We start from the raw sequence: 19,584 nt of genomic DNA, 5'->3' as shown, positions 1-19,584 counted from the left end.
ACCGCACGTGATCCCCTGTGGTTACTAAGACCAACTATACACGCACACACAGAGACCGCGCGTTGTTTTTCTTTGGTGGTCGCCGCAATGTTCTTGTTGACAGCCGCGGGTCATCGTCGTACCCCCGCGCGAGCGTTCGACATTCTTCTCCTGCACGGTATCCATGCCGCCGCAGCCTGCCGCTGCCCCCCCCCCCCAACATGTTGACCCCCCCCCACAAGCTCGCGGTACCGCATCGCCAAACGGCGCGTACACTGGAAGCGAACGCCGGTCGGCTACGTACGGTGCGAAAGAAGTTCAACGTACGCAGGAACGCGTCTTCGCCACGATCGCGATACCGGAGAGACGGACACGTCACGTGCATCCGCGTGCCCAGCGCGGCCGTGTTATGAATCAGAATTTTTTATTATGTTTATTACTGGAGCAATCCGATCAGACATAAAGGTCTCTTTCGCAGATGTCCACTCGGGGCACAGAGTCAGAAAGTCACAACAAAGGACAACAACCAAAAAACACGATAGTTGTGCTGGCGTTGTCGTCTCCCGAACCACTATGCCCCTTTAACTTTTCCCACCCAGTGCCGAGGTGAGGTCAAAACCTCCCCCACGACTTTGCACGGCATGCGCGGGCAGGCCCTCGTCCAGCAGTCGAAAGAAGTTCAACATACATACACACGTGTGGTGCACGATCAGCACGGTTGGCTACGTACGGTGCGAAAGAAGTTCAGCATATGTACGTACAGACATACGTACAGACATACGTGCAGAACATATCAACTAAAAGGAAGGGCAGCTACTGTGGGTGTCCGGACAACCACAGCACGATCAGGGCCACACCTGGTTCATGTTCTCACCTGGTCCAGACCATCACCTGTCCAGGCTGTGACGTATGAGGGACTTGTAGCTCAGGCTCCGCGCCTCCACCTTCTCGATCGAACGTTGAGTCCGATTCGCGAAATGTGAGCGCGAGCGCGAGCGCGTTCTAAAGTGTGTTTATTGTTTATTATGACGACCAAGAGACATCCACAGCATCTTGGGGCACGAATTCACGGTTTTCTTCAATTCGGCGACAGGGACGACGGAAATTCTTTCGACTTCCGTGCCGACACAACTCTGACGGGAGCCTTCGAAATGTGCAGTGGCGGCAGCAGCAGCAGCGGCAGCAACGCGCACGCAGGCAGTCCGAAGCAGCACGGTTGGCTACGTACGGTGCGAAAGAAGTTCAGCGTGCAAGCAGTGTCGTCTCGGCAGTGAGGAAGCCGGTAGGTGAGGAGTAGGTTTCGCGGATCGGATCTGTAATCCATCCTCCAGTGACCGTACTACTATTGTTGTTTGTTTATTATTATTGTTGTTGTTGTTGTTGTTGTTTGTTTCGTAGTCGCGTTGGCGCGCGTATTTATGAGCGTTCCGTTCCGTTGGGATGGGAAGCCAGAGGCCGGTGATGCTGCGGGTTATGCCCGAGCCGTGGTGGTGGTGGCCGTGGTGGTGGTGGCCGTGGTGGTGGTGGTGGTGGTGCTGGCGGTGGTGGCCGTGGTGGCCGTGGTGGCCGTGGTGGTGCAACGGTTGGCGCGCAGGGCTACAAACCCCGGCGACCCGAGTTCGATTCCAGCTCACGGCCACCAACACCTTGGGTCACCGTGACCACCGTGACCCCCCCACCCCGTGCCGCTTCCGTGCCGGTCCCTCCCGACGGAACCGATCTGATCTCCTCGCCCCGTGTTGATTCTCCGTCTCGCTGCGCGCCCTCTCTCTCTCTCTCTGGAAGTGTTTCCTCGGGCATGGGGAGGCTTTTATTTTTTTCCATCGTAATCTCGATTCGTTGTTACGTCCGTCCGTAAACGTGTGGCCTTCGTTTTCTCCGTCGTCGCTTTGTGTCCCGAGTTCTCCCCCCCCCCCCCCCCCCCCCACGGTGGCGAGGCCTCCAGTGCCGGTGTGTGTGTGTGTGGGAGGGTTCGTGCCGCCGCTCGTCCGACGTTTCGGCACCACGGCCCCCGACGTTTCGCTCCACGCGCCCTCGACCCGCTTCGGCAACCGAGATCATCGTCGTCGTCGTCATCCTCCGCCTACGGGGGCGCGTGGAGCAAACAAAGACGTCGGGAAAAATCGTGCCGGAAGGAGTCATTTCAGTTCGTGAAGAATTTTCCTTCTGGCACGCGTTGCGAAACGTCGGACACGGTGCGGCAACAACCCAACTGGCGAGGTCTCCCCCATGCCATACCCCTGCCCGCCACTTCCTCCGTCGTTTCCCAGCAACGCCGGCTCCCCCATGCCTCCCCACATTCTGCGCTTGATGCTGGGTGCCCACCCCAGCCTCTTCGTCTTGGTGTATCAGAGTTAAATGTTATTTATCAACGGCGTGAATAATAACGACCCCCTTCCCTTGTGAGTGCAAGATGTGAGTAGTGCTTTCGTGTTGTTTTTGGGAACTCCGGCTTTTTGCGCTGATCGTTGGGGTTTTTGTTGTTGTATATAGTGTATATTTGTGTCAAGAGTGTTTGAATATATCTGGAAGCGGTTTCGATCACTGGTGTATATAATACAGGATTATTATTATTAGTAAGAAATGAGAAATAAAAAAAAGATTTAAGTGGCCTGTCGACAGCCCCCCCAGCGCCTGCTTCGCGTCTCCCTTCTTGCGTGATCGGCGCGACACGCAAAGCGATCGGTCGGGTCAAATAAAATCCTCGGTCGTCGTCTACCGCGTCACTCGCGCAGAACGATTTGCGTGAGTCGAGAACTTGTTTTTTTTTCCACGGCCGGTTAACGAACGAGTGGGAAGAAAACCGGGAAACCTCCTGGAGAAAAATCCAAAAATGGGAGGGGTGGGGCTGGGTGGAGAGGGTGGGGGGTGCTGGGTGGAGAGGGGAGGGTGGGGAGGGGCTGGGTGGGGAGGGTGGGGGGTGCTGGGTGGGGAGGGGAGGGTGTGGAGGGGCTGGGTGGGGAGGGTGGGGCTGGGTGGGGAGGGGCTGGGTGGGGAGGGTGGGGCTGGGTGGGGAGGGGAGGGTGGGGAGGGAGATGCTGGGTGGGGAGGGGAGGGGAGGGTGGGGAGGGGCTGGGTGGGGCTGAGTGTGGAGGGTGGGGCTGGGTGGGGAGGGGCTGGTCACCCCGTGGTGCCCTTATAAAACTCAACGTTTAACCTACTCACGCCGGCTTGTGCCCGCCCTCACAGTCGGGCATATTTGCAGAATACACCACGCCGCCGTTGACCCTGGCCATTGACTGAGCAACCCAACGTTCCTACCAGCTCCCTCCGCAGGAATGTGTTACAGTAACTCGATTCCTTGCAAAAGGATTCTATTTGGTGTTAGAACATCTTAACACCTCCTGTTTTATTGCGAGAAAGGGTAAAACCTATTATTCTTCATACTTTGATACTGGCAAAAAAGGTCACATGATACAAACAACAAGCTCAACAATTCAATAACGTGGCCTTAAAAAAGGGGCATATATAACAGGTGACGTTTCAGCCCATGGCCCTTCTTCACACAAGTCGAACTTCTTTTGCACCGCACGTAGCCAACCCGGTGGTTGCAGGCCTCCTGGTGTAGCCTTGTGCTACAAAGGGAGGGCCCATTGTCCAAGCCTTTGGTTCTTTTTTATTTTAAGGCCCACAGAGTTATTTGTCATTACATTGGGTGCCCCCCCTGCCCCCCCCCCTGCCTCCAAGGGCAACTCGCTTGGTTGACCATCGATGGGACATGGGGACTCTGTGCAGGCTCTTCCCTGGTAAAAACACTAAAGGTAATAATGATAGCAAGCAATCTTCTTTGTGATCATTTTTTTTTTATTTTACCTGGGCAAGGCCCCACCGAGGCTTCGTAGCCCTCTTGCAGAAGCGACCTGGCCACCACAAACGATAGCTCAACGAAGCGGCGTATCGTCGTGTGGGGAAATGTCGAGCAGTAGCCAAGCTCTGAACCTGCGTCGATTCTAAAATGTGTAGGTAAAACCAGAGGGACCCGTAAAACAATCCACAGGGAAGGCCCACTGAGCTATGTAGCTCTTTTTCAGAAGCGACCTGGCCATAACCGATAGCTCAACGAAGTGGCTTATCATCGCGTGGAAATTTATAGCAGCCAAATACTCGATAAGCATGTTTCTAAAATGTGGAGGGAAAAACCGGAGGACCCGGAGAAAGATCCACGCGACCACAGGGAGAACATGCATACTCCAAATATATGGGCGTCAGGGCCAGGATCGAACCCACGACCTCCTGTATACCAGGCGAGGTAGTTATCATCTCCGAGCCACTGCGGCAAACCAAGTGACTCGCTCATTTCCATCGTCCTCGAAGCGCCAATCCCAGTCGCCACACAGATCAAACGGCAAAAGAGGATACGTTGATGGCAATCAATTTATTAACCGTCTTTGTTGCCACAAGTGTTGACAAAACCAACGCGTTGTTTAATAAAACACAGGACATCGTTGAGGGGGGGGAGAAGGGAGGGAATCAAAAAATGTACGGTACCAACACGGAACAGGTTGAATAAAAAAAAATCTCAGCGCCTGAGCATGTTTAACTCATTTATTTATATAACAAAACAAACCTGCTGGCAAATTGACCATGAAATTCGGTTAAGAGATGGTGGTGGTGGAGGGGGAAGAGTGATTTTGAGAATGGCAGGAGGAGAAAGAGAGGGGGGATCCGGAGAGGGGGGGGGGGTGGAGAGGGGATTGGGGGGGGGGAGTACTTGGCTCTTTGTAAAAAAAAAAAAGGGGGATTTTGAAACGTCGCGTTTGCAGTGTCAAGACGCGTGTGCACAAGGACGAGCCCGGCCGGTCTCCTCTGCGATCTTACTGCTCTCGGATGGATCGCTCATCCGGCAAACGCCTGCAACGACACGCCCCACCACCACCACGCGGTTCATCCTCCTCCTCCTTCCTCGACGGGCAAAGGCGTCACACGGGCAATGTCGTCGTCATAAGTGTGGGGAATACTTAGCAAGTTGGCAAAGGTTGCGGAATCTGCCAGTCATCTCGCTCAACCCTGTAACACACCACAGTTAAATTCTAAGGCCTCAAAAGTGCACGCAGCCTGGCACAAGCGCCGTGGGGGTCATCACCGCCACTCGGTGGTGAATGGTGGTGGTGGTGGCAGCTGCTACTGCAGCTGTCTGTAGAAGCTGTCGCTGTAGAAGCTGTCGCTGCTGCAGTAGCCGTGCTGTGCGAGTTGTACCTGGATGAGGGAGGGGCTCTCTTGGTTGGTTTCACTCCTCGGTATTCGCCTCGGCAGCCACGACCGGGGTCGGGGCGGAGGTCGGGGTGGAGGCCGGGGCAGGGGCAGAGGCGGGGGCCGGGGTGGGGGCCGGGGTGGAGGCAGAGGTGGGGGCTTCATCCGAGCCCTAAGACAGAGGCGAGACAGACAATGGGGGAGGAAGATTGTCAGCTTGCCCATCATTGAAAAAAAACTATTACAAAACTATATTTTTTATATTAACAGGTAAGGCTCCACTCAACGACATAGCTCTTTTTCAAATGCGACCTGTCCATCACAAATGATAGCTCAACGAAGTGGGCTTATCGCGTGGAAGTTTATAAGCGCATGATGTTGTTGATTCTTAATGTGGAGGAAAAACTGGAGGATCCGGAGAAAAATCCACATGACCACGAGGAGAGACACACACTCCAAATATACAGCAGGCGTCAGGGTCGAGATGGGGATCGAACCCACTTCCTCTTGCATACCAGGCGAGGTAGTTAACATCTCGCCACCATTAACCCGGTGCCATGACACTGAAACCCAGCCGCGTGTCTAGACTCCACTCGTACAGGGTGCCAAGGTGGGGAGATGTCATCTCCGTCGCCTGGTACGCAGGAAGTTGTGGGCTTTGCCTGGAAAATAAAACGGTCAATTGCAACTCTCAAATCTAATTCCCAAGTCTCATTCTCACGCCGATGTTATTCCAAGACGTTGCTAAAACCCAGCCTTCTCTTCGAGAGCCCTTGCTCGGAGACTTTGGCCGAACCCTTCTCAGCCCCAACAGCCCCCCCCCCCCTCACTCTGAGCGTGCCAGAGAAGCAGCCACGCAAAACCCACGCAAAACCCACCTTGTTGCTGGAGTCCTCTGTCGCAGTCGTCACCGCCTCCGTTACTCCCTCCGTTGTCGCTCCCTCCGCTGCCCCCTCCTCCTCCTGCTGCTGCTTGGGCTGCGCGGGGCGGCGAGGTTGCTGCGTGCGACGGTACTGGTGGTAGTACGGCCGCCGGTACCCGCCGCCGGGGCGCCGCTGCTGAGCCTGGTTCTCCTTGTCCTCCCCGCCGGCTTCCTCCCCTTCCGCCTGCTGCTGCTGCTGTGGAGCGCGGGGGCGCGGGCGGTACCCACCGCTGGTGCAGCGAGCAAGAAGGGGGGGGGGGGGGGACAAGTGGCGCCGGCATAAATTACCGCATTCGGGAGCCGAAACCTAGAGCCACGGGGTTCGTAGTGCAGCATGCTAATCGCTACACTACCGCTCCCCCTACACACCACAGAGACAAAGATTCCACCGTATAGGCTTATCAGACTGTAGGGGCGAGCGCTGTTAGCGAGTAGCACCGATCAAGGCCCGAACGGCACGAGAGAAGTGGGTGGCCAGCACCATGCCCGGCCGCCTTTGTTTCCCCAGTGCTGATGTTTGCACACCACACCAGCGACTAATTTTAGGCCGAGTCGACCTAGAGGAGGCCCAGGACCGGTCCAGATAATAGCCACTGGTGTTTTGCCGTGAGCGAGAACCAAACACAGACACACGCACGCTGGACATCGACACTGACCGTTGGTATGGCTGGCGGAACTGTCCCTGGAGTGGGCGCCGGTTCGTCGGCGGCGCTGCTCCTCCCTCCTCGTCAACGACCTGCGGCGACGAGAGCCGGCAGCAGCGACAGCAGCAGCAGAGACAGAGAATGGAGCCTTCAGCCGCCGGAGCTCTCACACACGCAGCCACTTCTCCCAGCACGCAGCATTGACCGGGAAAGAGTTCTACGTACGCACGTGTCCGAGCACACGCCCCCGCCGCGTGTGCGCGTCTGACCGCGTGTGCGGGGAGCGGCGGTGTCGCGGTTAGCGCGCAGCGCTACAAATCCGGCGACCCGAGTTCGATTCCCGCTCAAGGCAAACCATCGTTGGCCTTGCGTGCAATTCGGGGGGGGGGGGGGGTTTGTCCTTTGACCTACAGGCGAAACTTCAGCACCCTCACACCTCACACGGCCTCAAAGCGCACCGAGCCTGGCACAAGCGCTGTGGTCACGTCACCGTCACTTCGTGACAAACGGTGGCTGTACGTTTGTAGACACAAACCGGGGACAGCCATGTACGTACGTAGAACTTCTTCCGCACCGTACGGAGCCAACCGCGCTAATCGTAGATGCCATGTATGTACGTATGTTGAACTTTGTCCGCACCGTACGTAGCCAACCGTGCTAACGGAGGTGCGGGGGGGGGACAACAAGAATGGGGTAACCGAGTGGATTAGGGAAAGAATAGCGGGGGGGGGGGGGGTAAGAGTGGGGGTGGGTTTCTTACCACAGCGTCTCCCCCTTCCCCATTCTCACCACCCTCCTGGTTCTGCGTTTGGGAGCCAAGAGAACAAGACACACACACACACACACGGGGGTTAACGCACTGCGGCGTGTATTAACCTTGCACGTGCTAGGCGCTGCCCCTGCTTCACGGCGAATATTAACGGTCCTAGTGGCGAGACGCTCGCAAGAGGTGGTGGAGACGTCAATGTGTGACGGAGTCACGGTCCGGATCTGCCCCGAGTTTAGAAATATTCCACCGCCAATTACTCGACCGGAATCAGCGCGAGCGAGCGCCGCTCCTCCTGCTGCTGCTGCGGGAAAACTCGGCAGGGCCCCTCCTGGCTGAGAAGAGCCACGTGGACTCATCGAGGTCGTCCTGGCTCAACAAACATCACGAACTGATAAATAAAAATCTTACACAAAGACAAAGATCCCCCGTATAGCCGTAACCGACTTTCGAGGCAAGTGCTGTTAGCGAGCACCTATGAAGGCCGGCACGGCACACGAGGGAGTGGGTGGCCAGCACCACGCCCGGCCGCCTTTGTCTCCCCAGTGGCGATTTTTTTTTTTTGCACCGCACCAGGTACTCATTTGAGGCCGAGTCGACCTAGGGGAGGCTCAGGACCGGTTCAGATAATCGTCACTGGTGTTGGCCGTGAGCGGGAATACAGCAGGCGTCAGGGTCGGATTCGAACCCATGACCTCCTCCTATGCACCGGGCGAGGTAGTTAACATCTCCTAGCCACCGCGGTTTAGGGTGGGGGGGGTGGGGCGGGGTGCACGTCTGGACTCACATTGGGTCGCCGTCTCTGTGGGTAAGAGCGGCGGTAGCGGCCCCGGTCTGCCGCGTAGCGACTGCCCTGCACGGCCGCGCCGTCGGGGCCCGTCACGTTCGCCGCCTCTGCTCCCTGCACGGCACGTGGGGTGGATAGAGTGGGTAAGATGGGGGGGGGGGGGGGGACGAGCAGCGAGGGAGAGCCGCTTTGGCGTCTGTGGAGAAGCAGCGGTGCGTGATTGCATGCGGCCTTGCAAGCTCCACGCGGTAGTGCGTGCGTTCTGACGTACGTGCCGACACGGACACACAAAGATACATCGATGATTATGTCGACAACCTGCTCTTTAGGAGATACCAATACGTATACCACTGGTAAATAAAACACACGTTTACACATATAAAATTACACACGTGGTGTACGAACAAAAATAAATATCGTGATAAACGCAGGATACACACACACTGGCAAACTGATACATGCACCGGCAGACGCACGCTGACAGACTCGCACCGTCACCCACAGACGCACGCCGTACAATCTCTTTCTGTCGGGGGGGGGGGGGGGGGGGGCTCGCCAGCTTTGCTGCCGTCCGTACCTTCTCCCCCTCGACCACGTCGAACTCCACAGTCTCCCCGTCACCCACGCTGCGCAGGTATTTCCTCGGGTTGTTCTTCTTGATCGCCGTCTGCCGATGAACAAAACGTGCGGGCGGGGGTGGGGGATTAGGATTGTTCGTTTGTCAGCCCGTAAATTGGTCTATCCTTTCGACTGTCTATTCATTTGGCCCATCTATTTATTTGTCCAACAGTCTCTCGATACGTCCATCTATTTGTCTGCCTATCCTTCCATCCATGTGTGGGTGTATCCATTCATCCATCCATGTGTGTGTATCCCATTCATCCATCCATGTGTGTGTATCCCATTCATCCATCCATGTGTGTGTATCCATTCATCCATCCATTTGTTTGTCTTTCCATCCATCCGTCCATTCGTCCGTTGGCATTTCCACCATCTGTAGCCATCCATCTATCGTTCTGGTCTACCCGTCCATCCGTCAGTTTGTCCGTTGCGAGCTGAAAATAAAATCCCGAGGGTTCGGAACCTCACAATTCCCAACCCGCCTACCCTGGACAGTTACTGCCCCCAACTCTAACCCCCTCCCTCAGCCTCACTCCTCCTCGAATAAAGAATCAACCTTCTGCTTTATAGTGGAACGACCCAAAAGCACAAATGGCCTGTAATGTGTGGACGTGTAACTTGTTTACGTTGCCCTAGACGAGTGAAGTTTCGTTGAAGGCGACTTTGAAATCGATCGTTGCTGTGAATTAAGACAAATAAACCCCCTGCTACCGCCAGATCTCACAAACAACAACAATTACAACGCCATCAAAGCAGCTCACCTGATGGATGAACACATCTTCTTTGGTGTCGTTCCTGGGAACACGAGGCGAGGGGCAGGGTGGGGCGGGAGAGAGAGAGAGATGTACAATTATTAAATTTATTTCACACTGATAAACACATTTCACAAACAGCATTTGGTTCCGTCTCGTGTTATTTTAAACTGTAGCCACGCGTTAATTTTAAACACGCGAGTTTTTCCTAATCCGAGTGCGTTTTACAGGCCTGGGGCCTGCACAGTGGCGAGATGTCAAATATCTCGCCTGGTATACAGGAGGTCGTGGGTTTGATCCCGATCCTGAAGCCCGTATATTTGGGGTTTGCGTGTTCTCCCCGTGGTAGCATGGATTTTTCTCAAGGTCCTCCGGTTTTTCCCTACACATTTTTTAAACATGCGTATCGAGTATTTGGCTGCTAGAAATTTCCACACCATGATAAGCCACTTCGTTAAGCTATCATTTATGGCCAGGCCACGTCTGAAAAGAGCAGCTACATAGCTCAGTGGGCCTTACAGTCCCTGACGCCTGCTGTATATTTGGAGTTTGCGTGTCTCTTACTCTCCCCGTGGAGATGTTAACTACCTCGCCTAGTATACAGGAGGATAGGGTTCGATCCCGACCCTGACGCCCGGTGTATATTTGGAGTTTGCGGTGTCTCTCCCCGTGGTCTGTGAATTTTTCTCCGTGTCTTCCGGTTTTTCCCCCCTCCACATTTATAATCAACATCACGTGTTTAGAGTATTCGGCTGCTATAAATTTCCCGCGTGATGATAAACCACTTCGTCGAGCGATCATCTGTGGCCAGATCACTTCCGGGAAAAAAAAAGCGCTAAACAGCTCAGTGGGGCCTTACCTGGTAAAAATCTAAAATAGTTAAGTTAGTTTACATTTGGTTTAACACACAGGCCTTCGCATGTGTTGGAGAGTAAATCCACAACATTTACCATTAGAGTACGACTTGTCGCCGGTTATTACATCCGGCTTTCGCCTGATGTGATATCTGGCTGTCGCCTGATGATGCCAGTTGTAATTACTGCCAAAACGTCAGACCCGAATTGTAAATGTTGTGGATTTATTCTCCAACACACAGGTGTGCTGTACTAGTAACGAATTGGCATGTTCTGTTTACGTGGCAGACCTTTCGATTTAAAGCTTTCGTGACTGCAGGGATTCATCTTCTTGGTTCTTTCGGTAAAGTCACGTAGAAGGGAAGTAATAAAATAATAAAAATAAAACATAATTGTTTTATTATGTTTTATTTTTATTATTTGATTATTTCCCTTCTACGTGACTTTACCGAAAGAACCAAGAAGGTGGCAGACCTTACTAATTGGTTGCATCGGGTGGTGGCGGGTTTAACGACGCACATTTACGCGATGTAACCCGGAAAAAACCTCTTATGGATAGTTCAGTTTCAATCCACGACGAAGCTGGCGGGGTTTAGTGGCGCGTGGGGGAAACTGGAGAGACGCGACGCTCAATCGTGCATGGCCGCTACGGGGAGGCAAACCCACGCGGCGAGAATACCCGCGACGCATGGTGTTGCCGCCTACTCTTAAAAACGCATCGTTCGTGGGGACAGCTACTGAACAAAAAGACGCCTGAAAGTTGCACTGTTGGCATTACTTTTGTCATCGACTTTAATAACGACGTCTCAAATGCATGTCGGGCAACGTGAGGACACCGCTTAGGGGAAAGCCTCTGCTTCAGGCTTACTGCTTCACTCGTATTTTGCCACCAACTTCGTTTGACCCCCCCCAACACCACGCCGGGGCCACGCGGCGGCTTTCGTCCACGCTGCTCGACAAGTTCAAATAGCTCTTGGGCAGCATGAACTTGTGTTTTTAACCAGGGAGCGATAAGAGTGTGGGGGGCGCATACCCCCGGCCCCCCACCGGCTGGGCACGGGGGAATCCAAGCGACATCGCCGTTCAACCATTTACTTGCCACTCCGTCGGGAAAGTCACTCAAGAGTGTCCCAGACTACCGCCGCCATCATAGATTTTGCCCGTATCATAGTCAGGGTTCGTGTACCAAATGAGTCCCTTTTTAGACACTTGGATTAATTTCCCTCCCCAACTAATTTTTTTGGCATTGTTTCACGAGCCCAAGAAAAATATATTTAGAATTCTGACAGCAGGGAATGGACTGCCTCGTCGCAGATCAGCCCCGGAAGATGACATCGCAAAACTAATTCTGAAAGTGACTTCATTTTAACTCCCAACGACGAGTGGCACGCAATGTTTGTCTCGAGTCAAACCGAAACTTCTCAGGAGAACGAATGAGCCCAATAAAGTGAAAAAACCCGATTTAATATAGTCACGATTTTTTTGGTGCTGTCATTGGGGACGCACTGGACCAAACCCTCACAATGTAATATACCGAAAATTCTGGTTTCATCACAGGGCGACTTCAAGCAAGATTAACGCAGCAACTCAGCACAAACAGACTCACGATCTCTGACACGGCCATTAGGAGCACACCCCCCCCTCCCCCCCCGAGTTAGGATCTGAGACATGACCATTAGGAGCCCCACCCCTCCCAAGCTATGGATCTCTGACACAGCCATTATGAGCGCTCCCCCCCCCCACCCCCTGAGCAACGGATCTCTGACACGACCATTAGCACTCCCACCCCGAGCTACGGATCTCAGACACGGACATTACGAGCTCCCCCTGAGCTACACGGCCCCCTCCAAAACGTCTCGTCTGGTGGCAGCGTCTCACCTGTTGATGAAGCCATAGCCATTCTTCACGTTGAACCACTTCACCGTTCCGAGCACCTTGGTGGCTGCAAACACAAAAACAATCAGAACGTCAGAAGGGGAGGGGAGACAACAGCTACCACCCACCCACACCACCGCCTACGAAACACATTCCAAGGGACTTCGCCTTCAACGCAAACCAGAGGTGGGAACTTCCTCGTTTCGATTGAAAGCGGAATGTCTCTCTCTCTCTCTCAGGTGGGCGAAGAGGGTTGAGATTCTACCCGACGGCAAAAGGGAGGCTCAGAGACTGCGACAGAGACGACGCCGATTCGAAGGGCGCCGAAGCCGCTGCCTGCCTGCCCAATCCACCACAGGAGGAGCAAACGGGAGAACAGGACGCGGTGGAACGACATTAGACGGTTGGTTGTTAAGAGACAAGAGGCAGAGTAGAGAAGCACGTCGAGAATTAAAAGCGGGCAGCAGACCTCCCCCCCCCCCTCCACATGCTGACAGGACTTTGAGCTTAGAACTTGTGATGCAAGTTTATGGATTATGCAAGAGAATGGGTGTGCGTGCACGTCAGTGCATCTCCGTGTAAGGGTAGCGGATGTGACTAAAGGAGTACAGAAGTACGTGGAGACAACAAATAGGACCAGCGTCATCCCATGCAATGGGACTTTTAGCCTCAGAGAGTTCATGGGAAGGTGCCATAAATGGCATTTTGATTATGAATTACCATTTTACTAACCTTGATACATTATAAAACCGTTCTCACAACGTGGCATCAACTCATTTTTATCTACCCCAGAGAGACGACTACGATGATGAGCCGAGTTGAAAAACAAGGCCAAGGATTTGACCTACGCAGCACCCAGCTGGATTACCAAGGCACACAAGAGCCCAATCCAAATGTTTTTCTCCATCGTCACGCTCTTGTTTTGTACTCCTCACGCCCACGTGCTCCTCCCCATGTACAGTGGTGTACATCACTTCCTCCTGAACAGCATCGCCCACACATTTGCGAGTGCGTGGGCAGGAGCCGTCCATTGACGTATTACATCCGACACCGTGATGTCAAAGCGCGAGAGACGGGGTGGGGCTCCCAACCCCCAAAGTGCAGGGCCCGGGGCAGTCACCCCGATTCCCTGTGTACCCTAGGAATGGCCCTGCGCGTGGGTCACAGTGGCCTCAGGACAATCGTAGCCATCAGCCAAATGAACGGGAAGACGCGCTGCAAAAAAAGACATCCATTTTTTCCTCCCTTGTAGACATCAGAACTGAGGTCAACAGGAATGGGACGTCAGCGCTGCATTGTTGCCCATCAACATTGACAATTGCGTTGCTGTCGTTTGAACAACCACAATTGTCATCGACCCACGACGTCCCGGAGACGTGTACACAAGAAGGTTGTGCGATCTTGAATATCCCACGAGCTTGGGGTTGTATGGTCATCATCGCACTACTGTGGCTCGTCTTACATTTTACATTCATGAAGGTGATGCTGTACATTGGCCTGTTGATATTCTGATGTTTTAACAAGAGTATCTCAATCCTATAGCTTTGAAAACATCAGTCACCTCAAGTTAACGTAGGGACATGTAACCAAGTGATTAATCAACATTAGCAGGGGCTCGGAGAAGTTTATGTTCCAAGTGAAATACAACTGCGAGTTGTTGTTGCTGCTGCTGTTGCTAAGAGTTGAGAAATGTGCCCAGAGTCAGATTCCCAGCCGCAGCTAACATCAGAGTGGCGCGTGACAGATCTAAACCCTCGGGGACCTGGCCCACCCAACCTCCCCCCTTCATATAAACCAGCGTGGTGAAGTAGTATGGCACAGACAACCCATCCACGGAGGCCCTCATCCAGCAACGGATTGACAAATTCACACCCTGATCAGCGCATTACCACCTTATTACAGATTAATTCAGACCTTATTGGTCACCCCGTGCCCTTATAAATCTCAACGTTCATCCTACAAAGTCCCATCACAAGGGAAAAATACAAATACTGTAGACAATTATTTTTTTGCCCATATTAAAACGACTGTACGCCGTATGTCCCTGAAAACTCAATTTCCCTGTACAAGAATACGGGGTAAGCCGTATGGGTTGACGGGTATGCAAATTGGCTGTAAATTATTATCACTCAACAAATTAAATTATTATTACTCAACACATTCTCTTGCCGTTCGATGTGAAAACTCCACGGTCACATGGTAGGGGTTCAGACATCTCCTCATTCCTTGCAAAGGAGTAGCTTATGTATTCAGCAGCGCATTGCGAAAACTCCACGTTCGTATGCCGGGTGCTCGGTAATTCCTAAAAAACTAAATTAACTTTCGACCACAACTACCTTTTACAAAGCCCGTGTTATTAGAAATTACACATTCGTATGACGGGGACCAGTAACGTCCAACTCAAAGAGTTGTCCAAAGCTACTGCCGACTTTAAGCCAAATCAAGCAGCTGGTGGTCGTACACAGCGTAGTTTAGGCCTCCATCCAGCGATGGATTTAGACCAAAAAGGGGGCCCCGGTCTATAATCTTAAAGCTCCGACGATTTAGGATCCAGCGGTGTTGCGAATTCATCATCATCACCATCACCAAAGTTCAATCCACTGGTGGCTCAAGGCCTCCCCGCTCGAGCAGAATTCACCGCTCAATCTCTCTTGGTCGCCCTCTCGGGCGCGTTCCAATTATTTGCCGCTTGCGTTTATTGAAACGACACACTCTTCCCTAAAGTATGACAGCGAAACTAACGTGACACTTTAAACCAAGCCAGGTTTCGGTGAAATAAAACTCCAGATTCACGAGGCAGCGATGGGCAAGCGTCGTCACATTCCACGTCATTAAAGGCCGCGGCCTCGCACATTCACCGCGGTTTACACTTTACATCAAATCGCTACTCGTTGTGTAATACCCCCACCGAGGCTAACCGTGGTTAATAATAAGGCAGCGTGTTTATTAAATGGGGGAATGGCGTTAATAGGCCGGAAGCGGAAACCGTGGCAGGGCCTCAACAAGGATCGCCATGTGCTCGCGCGCGCTATGTACAGTGCTGTACTGTACAGCAAGTGCGGCGAACTCGTAAGCGACGAGGAAGCGGACGAAGGTATCGTCCAACAGCGGGAGGGGGGGGGGTGACAGGCGCGAGTCGGGCGGCTGAGGTACCATCGGTAAACTATGTACGCACTCGATAAACCCAACCCTCCGCCCTGTCAAAGGTAACACTAATTTTAATTAGTAAAACTTCGGCAAACATTTGAATTGTAAAAGAACAAAAACTCCCCAGAACGGTAGTACAACCCCCACATTCTAAACCTCCCCCCCCCCCATCGCTTCGGAAGTTGGACTCGCCCGTGACGTCACAATACCAACTACGGTCTCGCGCTGTGGCGGTTGGAGCTCGCTCGCGCGCGCGCGCGCGCCCTCCCCCCACCCCTCCCCTCCCACCCCTCCCCTCCATCCCCCCCCTCCTCACCAATCACTTTCTTCTCGGGCTTTTGCGGCTGCGTGTCTTCAGCGTCGTCCGCGGCGGTGGTGGTGGTGGCTGCGGCGGCGTCGTCGTCGTTGACGGCGGAGTCGTTCTCGGCGGCGTCGTTCACGGCGTCTACGACGGCGACGGCGGCGAGGGCCTCGGTGACGATTTCGGCGTCGCTCATGATGTCTGTTCTTGTTGCTGCCGTTTCCGGTGGTTTCGCTTCGCGGTGGCCGCGGCTCCCTCAGACCCCCCCGATGGCTTCTGCTTCACTCCTCGCGCGCTCTCTGGCCGGAAAGATGGTGGCCGCCGCTTCGCCCCCTTGAGTAGGGCCGGCGCGGTGACGTCACCGCGACGCTCTAATAGGGCGGTGAGGACGGGGATGACGTCAGCGGAGACGGCGGACCAATCGCGGCGCGAGGTTGTGGGGACTTTAACGTTTCCCCGCCCCCACGCCCCACCCCCTTACGCCCCACCCCCCCACCGGGATACGCCTCGACGCGATGACGTCACGACGCACCCCTTTACCCCCCTCTACCGAATGACGTCGGACACGTCTCGACGTGATGACGTCAGACGCACCCCTTTACCCCCCTCTACCAAATGACGTCCGACACGCCTCGACGTGATGACGTCACGACGCACCTCTTTACCCCCCTCTACCAAATGACGTCCGACACGCCTCGACGTGATGACGTCACGACGCACCTCTTTACCCCCCTCTACCGAATGACGTCCGACACGCCTCAACGTGATGATATCACGCGATGAGTAAACAGTGCACCGCCGGCTTGCATTAAAGACTTAAGTTGCGTACCTTTAAAACTTTTGTCTAAGTGTCCGCTAGGTTCAAACGCCGACTGAACCCAGTCGAACAGGTGACGCATTACATTTGTTTTTAAAGCTTTCGTGACTGCAGGGATTCATATTCTTGGTTCTTTCGGTAAAGTCACGTAGAAGGGAAATAAAATTAATATAAAACAATAAAAACACATTAATATTATTTTATTATTTCCCTTCTACGTGACTTTACCGAAAGAACCAAGAATATGTAGGTGACGCATTGTAGGAATTTCGTTTCAACACGTGCAGTGTCAGGCTGAAACACAGCAGCGTGGTAGCTGCAGTCAGTTGTCTTGTGTAAGTTGTCTTGTGGTTGTTGTTGTTTGACTTGCATCCCACTGGGATTTTTGCACACAGTGTTGGTGTACGGTGCTTTTTCTGCAATATTTTGCTGTCTTTTCTTGGATTTTCTTTTTGCACATAGTCACTTTAAGATGTTTTCTTGTTCATGTTTTTGTTTTTTGTTTGTTGCGGTTGCACCCGATTCAAGAGCTGAATGGCTCACATGGCTATACCTAATAAATGAACTTGAACGGTGGCACACGAAGTGACACCACTCCCACAGTCCCACTTCGTTGTCTGACAGCTGAAGCAACTGAACTTGTGGCTCATTTGAAAGCCAATGGAGACAATTTATTATCGAGGCTTCACCCCCTCCCCCATCCCCCTCGACGGGGAGGTTTTAAGTTTGTTTTCTCTCTCTGTGTGTCTGTGTTGCCTCTCCCTGCCTGTGTGTCTCTGTGTCTTGTCTCTCTCTCTCAAATTTCACACTTAACTTCTAATTTAGCAATCCTTGGAAGAACGTAATCTACCAGGCCATACGTCAGTTGTGTGTTGACCGACTCCCTGTGTTGCATTGCATTACATTTCCAAATTTTACTAAGTTTGTTAGATTTAGTGTGGTTTCTCTCTCTCTCTCCCCCCTCGTTGTGTTGCTCTTGGTTTCCTGCTGTAGCCCCATGTCTCTCATTGACATGCTAATTTCTCTATGTGCCTATGTGTTTGTCTCTCTCTGTGTGTCTCTGTGTTATTTCTCTCTGCTTACGCGTTTGTCTATGTGTCTCCTGTTCTGTGTTTAATCTCTCTCTTAAATTGAGCAATCTTTGGAAGAACGTAATCGACCAGGTAGGGTATTGACTGTTATGTTAGCCGACTATATGTGTTGTATTACATTATATTTCAAAGTTTAGTATGTTTTGTTTTCTCTTTCATTTGTACCTGATGATGATTGCTTGTGTTGCAATCGAAACGTCGTATGCTATTATTTAATTTATTATTTTATTTTTCTAAGCAAGGGGACGCATGCGTAGGGACACGCCTTTGACGTAATGACGTCACGGTAGTAGCATCCGTTTGGGGTGGAGGGCGTTCAGGGGCGTTTGCGTACAAGCGCGATGACGTCATACGACTCCCAACCCTCGAACGTGGTCCGAACTACTTGGTGCGATGACGTCACGCATCAAACCGATTCGGCGCGATGATGCCACGGAACTCCAACGGCTGAGCGCTATAAAATGACGGATGGAGTTACGCGATGACGTCATCAATCAACGATCAACCATCGACCACTTAAAAATACTTCAATAAAATCTCAATATGTGTAATTAAGTGTTGATTACAAACTTTGTTTCCGTTCTTCCGTCAGTTGCGAGTGTTTTTCTGTTACGGCTATAAAGTCACAGCCGTAAAAAGCGCCTCACTTTTAAAACAATTCTACATATTTATTTTTTAATTTTTTTATATTTTTTGCCAAAACTGTTAAGTCTCAAAACAATAACTGCCAAAGTAATGTAGCTAATTTAATGGGGGTGGATAAAACGAGTTGGAGACTACCTAAAACCAAATGAGAATATATATTTTTTTTCAATTTTTAAATCCTTTATATTAAGTTCGCTTGCTTGCTTACGACCGTGCAAATCTTTCGGTCGTTTTTTAACCCACTTCCCGTGATCCAATCGAGCTGACATTTTCCACACAGACTCGTTGTGCGTGACAATTAATGTTCGTGAAATTTTTTTTCCAAAATGTTACACTTTTTAGGACAAAAATATTATATTTAATTACCAATTGCTTAATGGTGCAATGCAATCATCTGACCCATAGGTGGCAGCCATCTCAAGCCAGAGGACGAGAGGACTCTAGCCGCCACGCATATAAAGGATTTATAGTGAAAAACTTTGTTTTTACGGGTTATACTTATTCTGATTATCACTGGTTTGTCTGGATCTCAATAGCTAATTCACAATACGAGTTGGAGACTACCTACAACCAAATGAGAATATAATTTTTTTTTTCTGATTATCAGTGGTTTGTCTGGATCTCAATAGCTAATTCACGTGCCCGTTTTAAAACTGGTCATCAGAAAAGTTTGTATTTATTTTATTTTAATTAGGCCCCATGGCGTTCTTAGGCAGTCTCCAACCCTTGTCCAATCTGTCTCTCCAGCCTATCTGTTTACGCGTTCCAAGAAGGAGCTATTGCCCGTAAAACGTCGCTAATATTTATTTTTAATCTTTTAAACAATAATGTTATTTTGATTTAAAGCTTTCGTGACTGCAGGGATTCATATTCTTAGTTATTTTGGTAAAGTCACGTAGAAGGGAAATAATAAAATAAAAAAATGCAACAATTAAATTCTCACGACGTTTTCACACCTGATGATGATTGCTTGTGTTGCAATCGAAACGTCGTCAGATTTAAAAATATATATATTTTTTCCTTCTACGTGACTTTACCGAAAGAACCAAGAATATAATAGGGTTATTATTGACAAATACTTTGAGGGGTTTTTTTCCATCTTGTTAATGATTGTGCACCACTGCCAATGAATTATACGTCGCTAGAAATGTCTGTTAATTAATTAGTTGGGGAGGTTCGATAATGAAGTAGTG

General features: G+C 51.7%; 1 protein-coding gene across 1 annotated transcript; it reads right to left on the bottom strand.

Moving 5' to 3' along the window:
* Positions 1-4,335: 4,335 nt before the first annotated feature.
* YBX1 (Y-box binding protein 1) lies at positions 4,336-16,186 on the bottom strand. Its single transcript, XM_078873321.1, has 10 exons — positions 15,854-16,186; positions 12,394-12,457; positions 9,671-9,704; positions 8,866-8,955; positions 8,289-8,402; positions 7,496-7,537; positions 6,748-6,827; positions 6,048-6,321; positions 5,176-5,341; positions 4,336-4,830 (listed from the first exon to the last, which is right to left on the bottom strand). Exons 1-9 carry the CDS (start codon positions 16,032-16,034, stop codon positions 5,207-5,209), a joined length of 1,014 nt encoding a protein of 337 aa, XP_078729447.1. The 5' UTR covers positions 16,035-16,186; the 3' UTR covers positions 4,336-4,830; positions 5,176-5,206.
* Positions 16,187-19,584: the final 3,398 nt, after the last annotated feature.

Source organism: Lampetra fluviatilis, chromosome 36 (assembly GCF_964198595.1).
Source record: "Lampetra fluviatilis chromosome 36, kcLamFluv1.1, whole genome shotgun sequence".
In the NCBI taxonomy this organism is placed as follows: Eukaryota; Metazoa; Chordata; class Hyperoartia; order Petromyzontiformes; family Petromyzontidae; genus Lampetra; species Lampetra fluviatilis.
The sequence above is the reverse complement of the archived record's forward strand: the minus strand, read 5'-3'. Positions and strand labels throughout refer to the sequence as shown.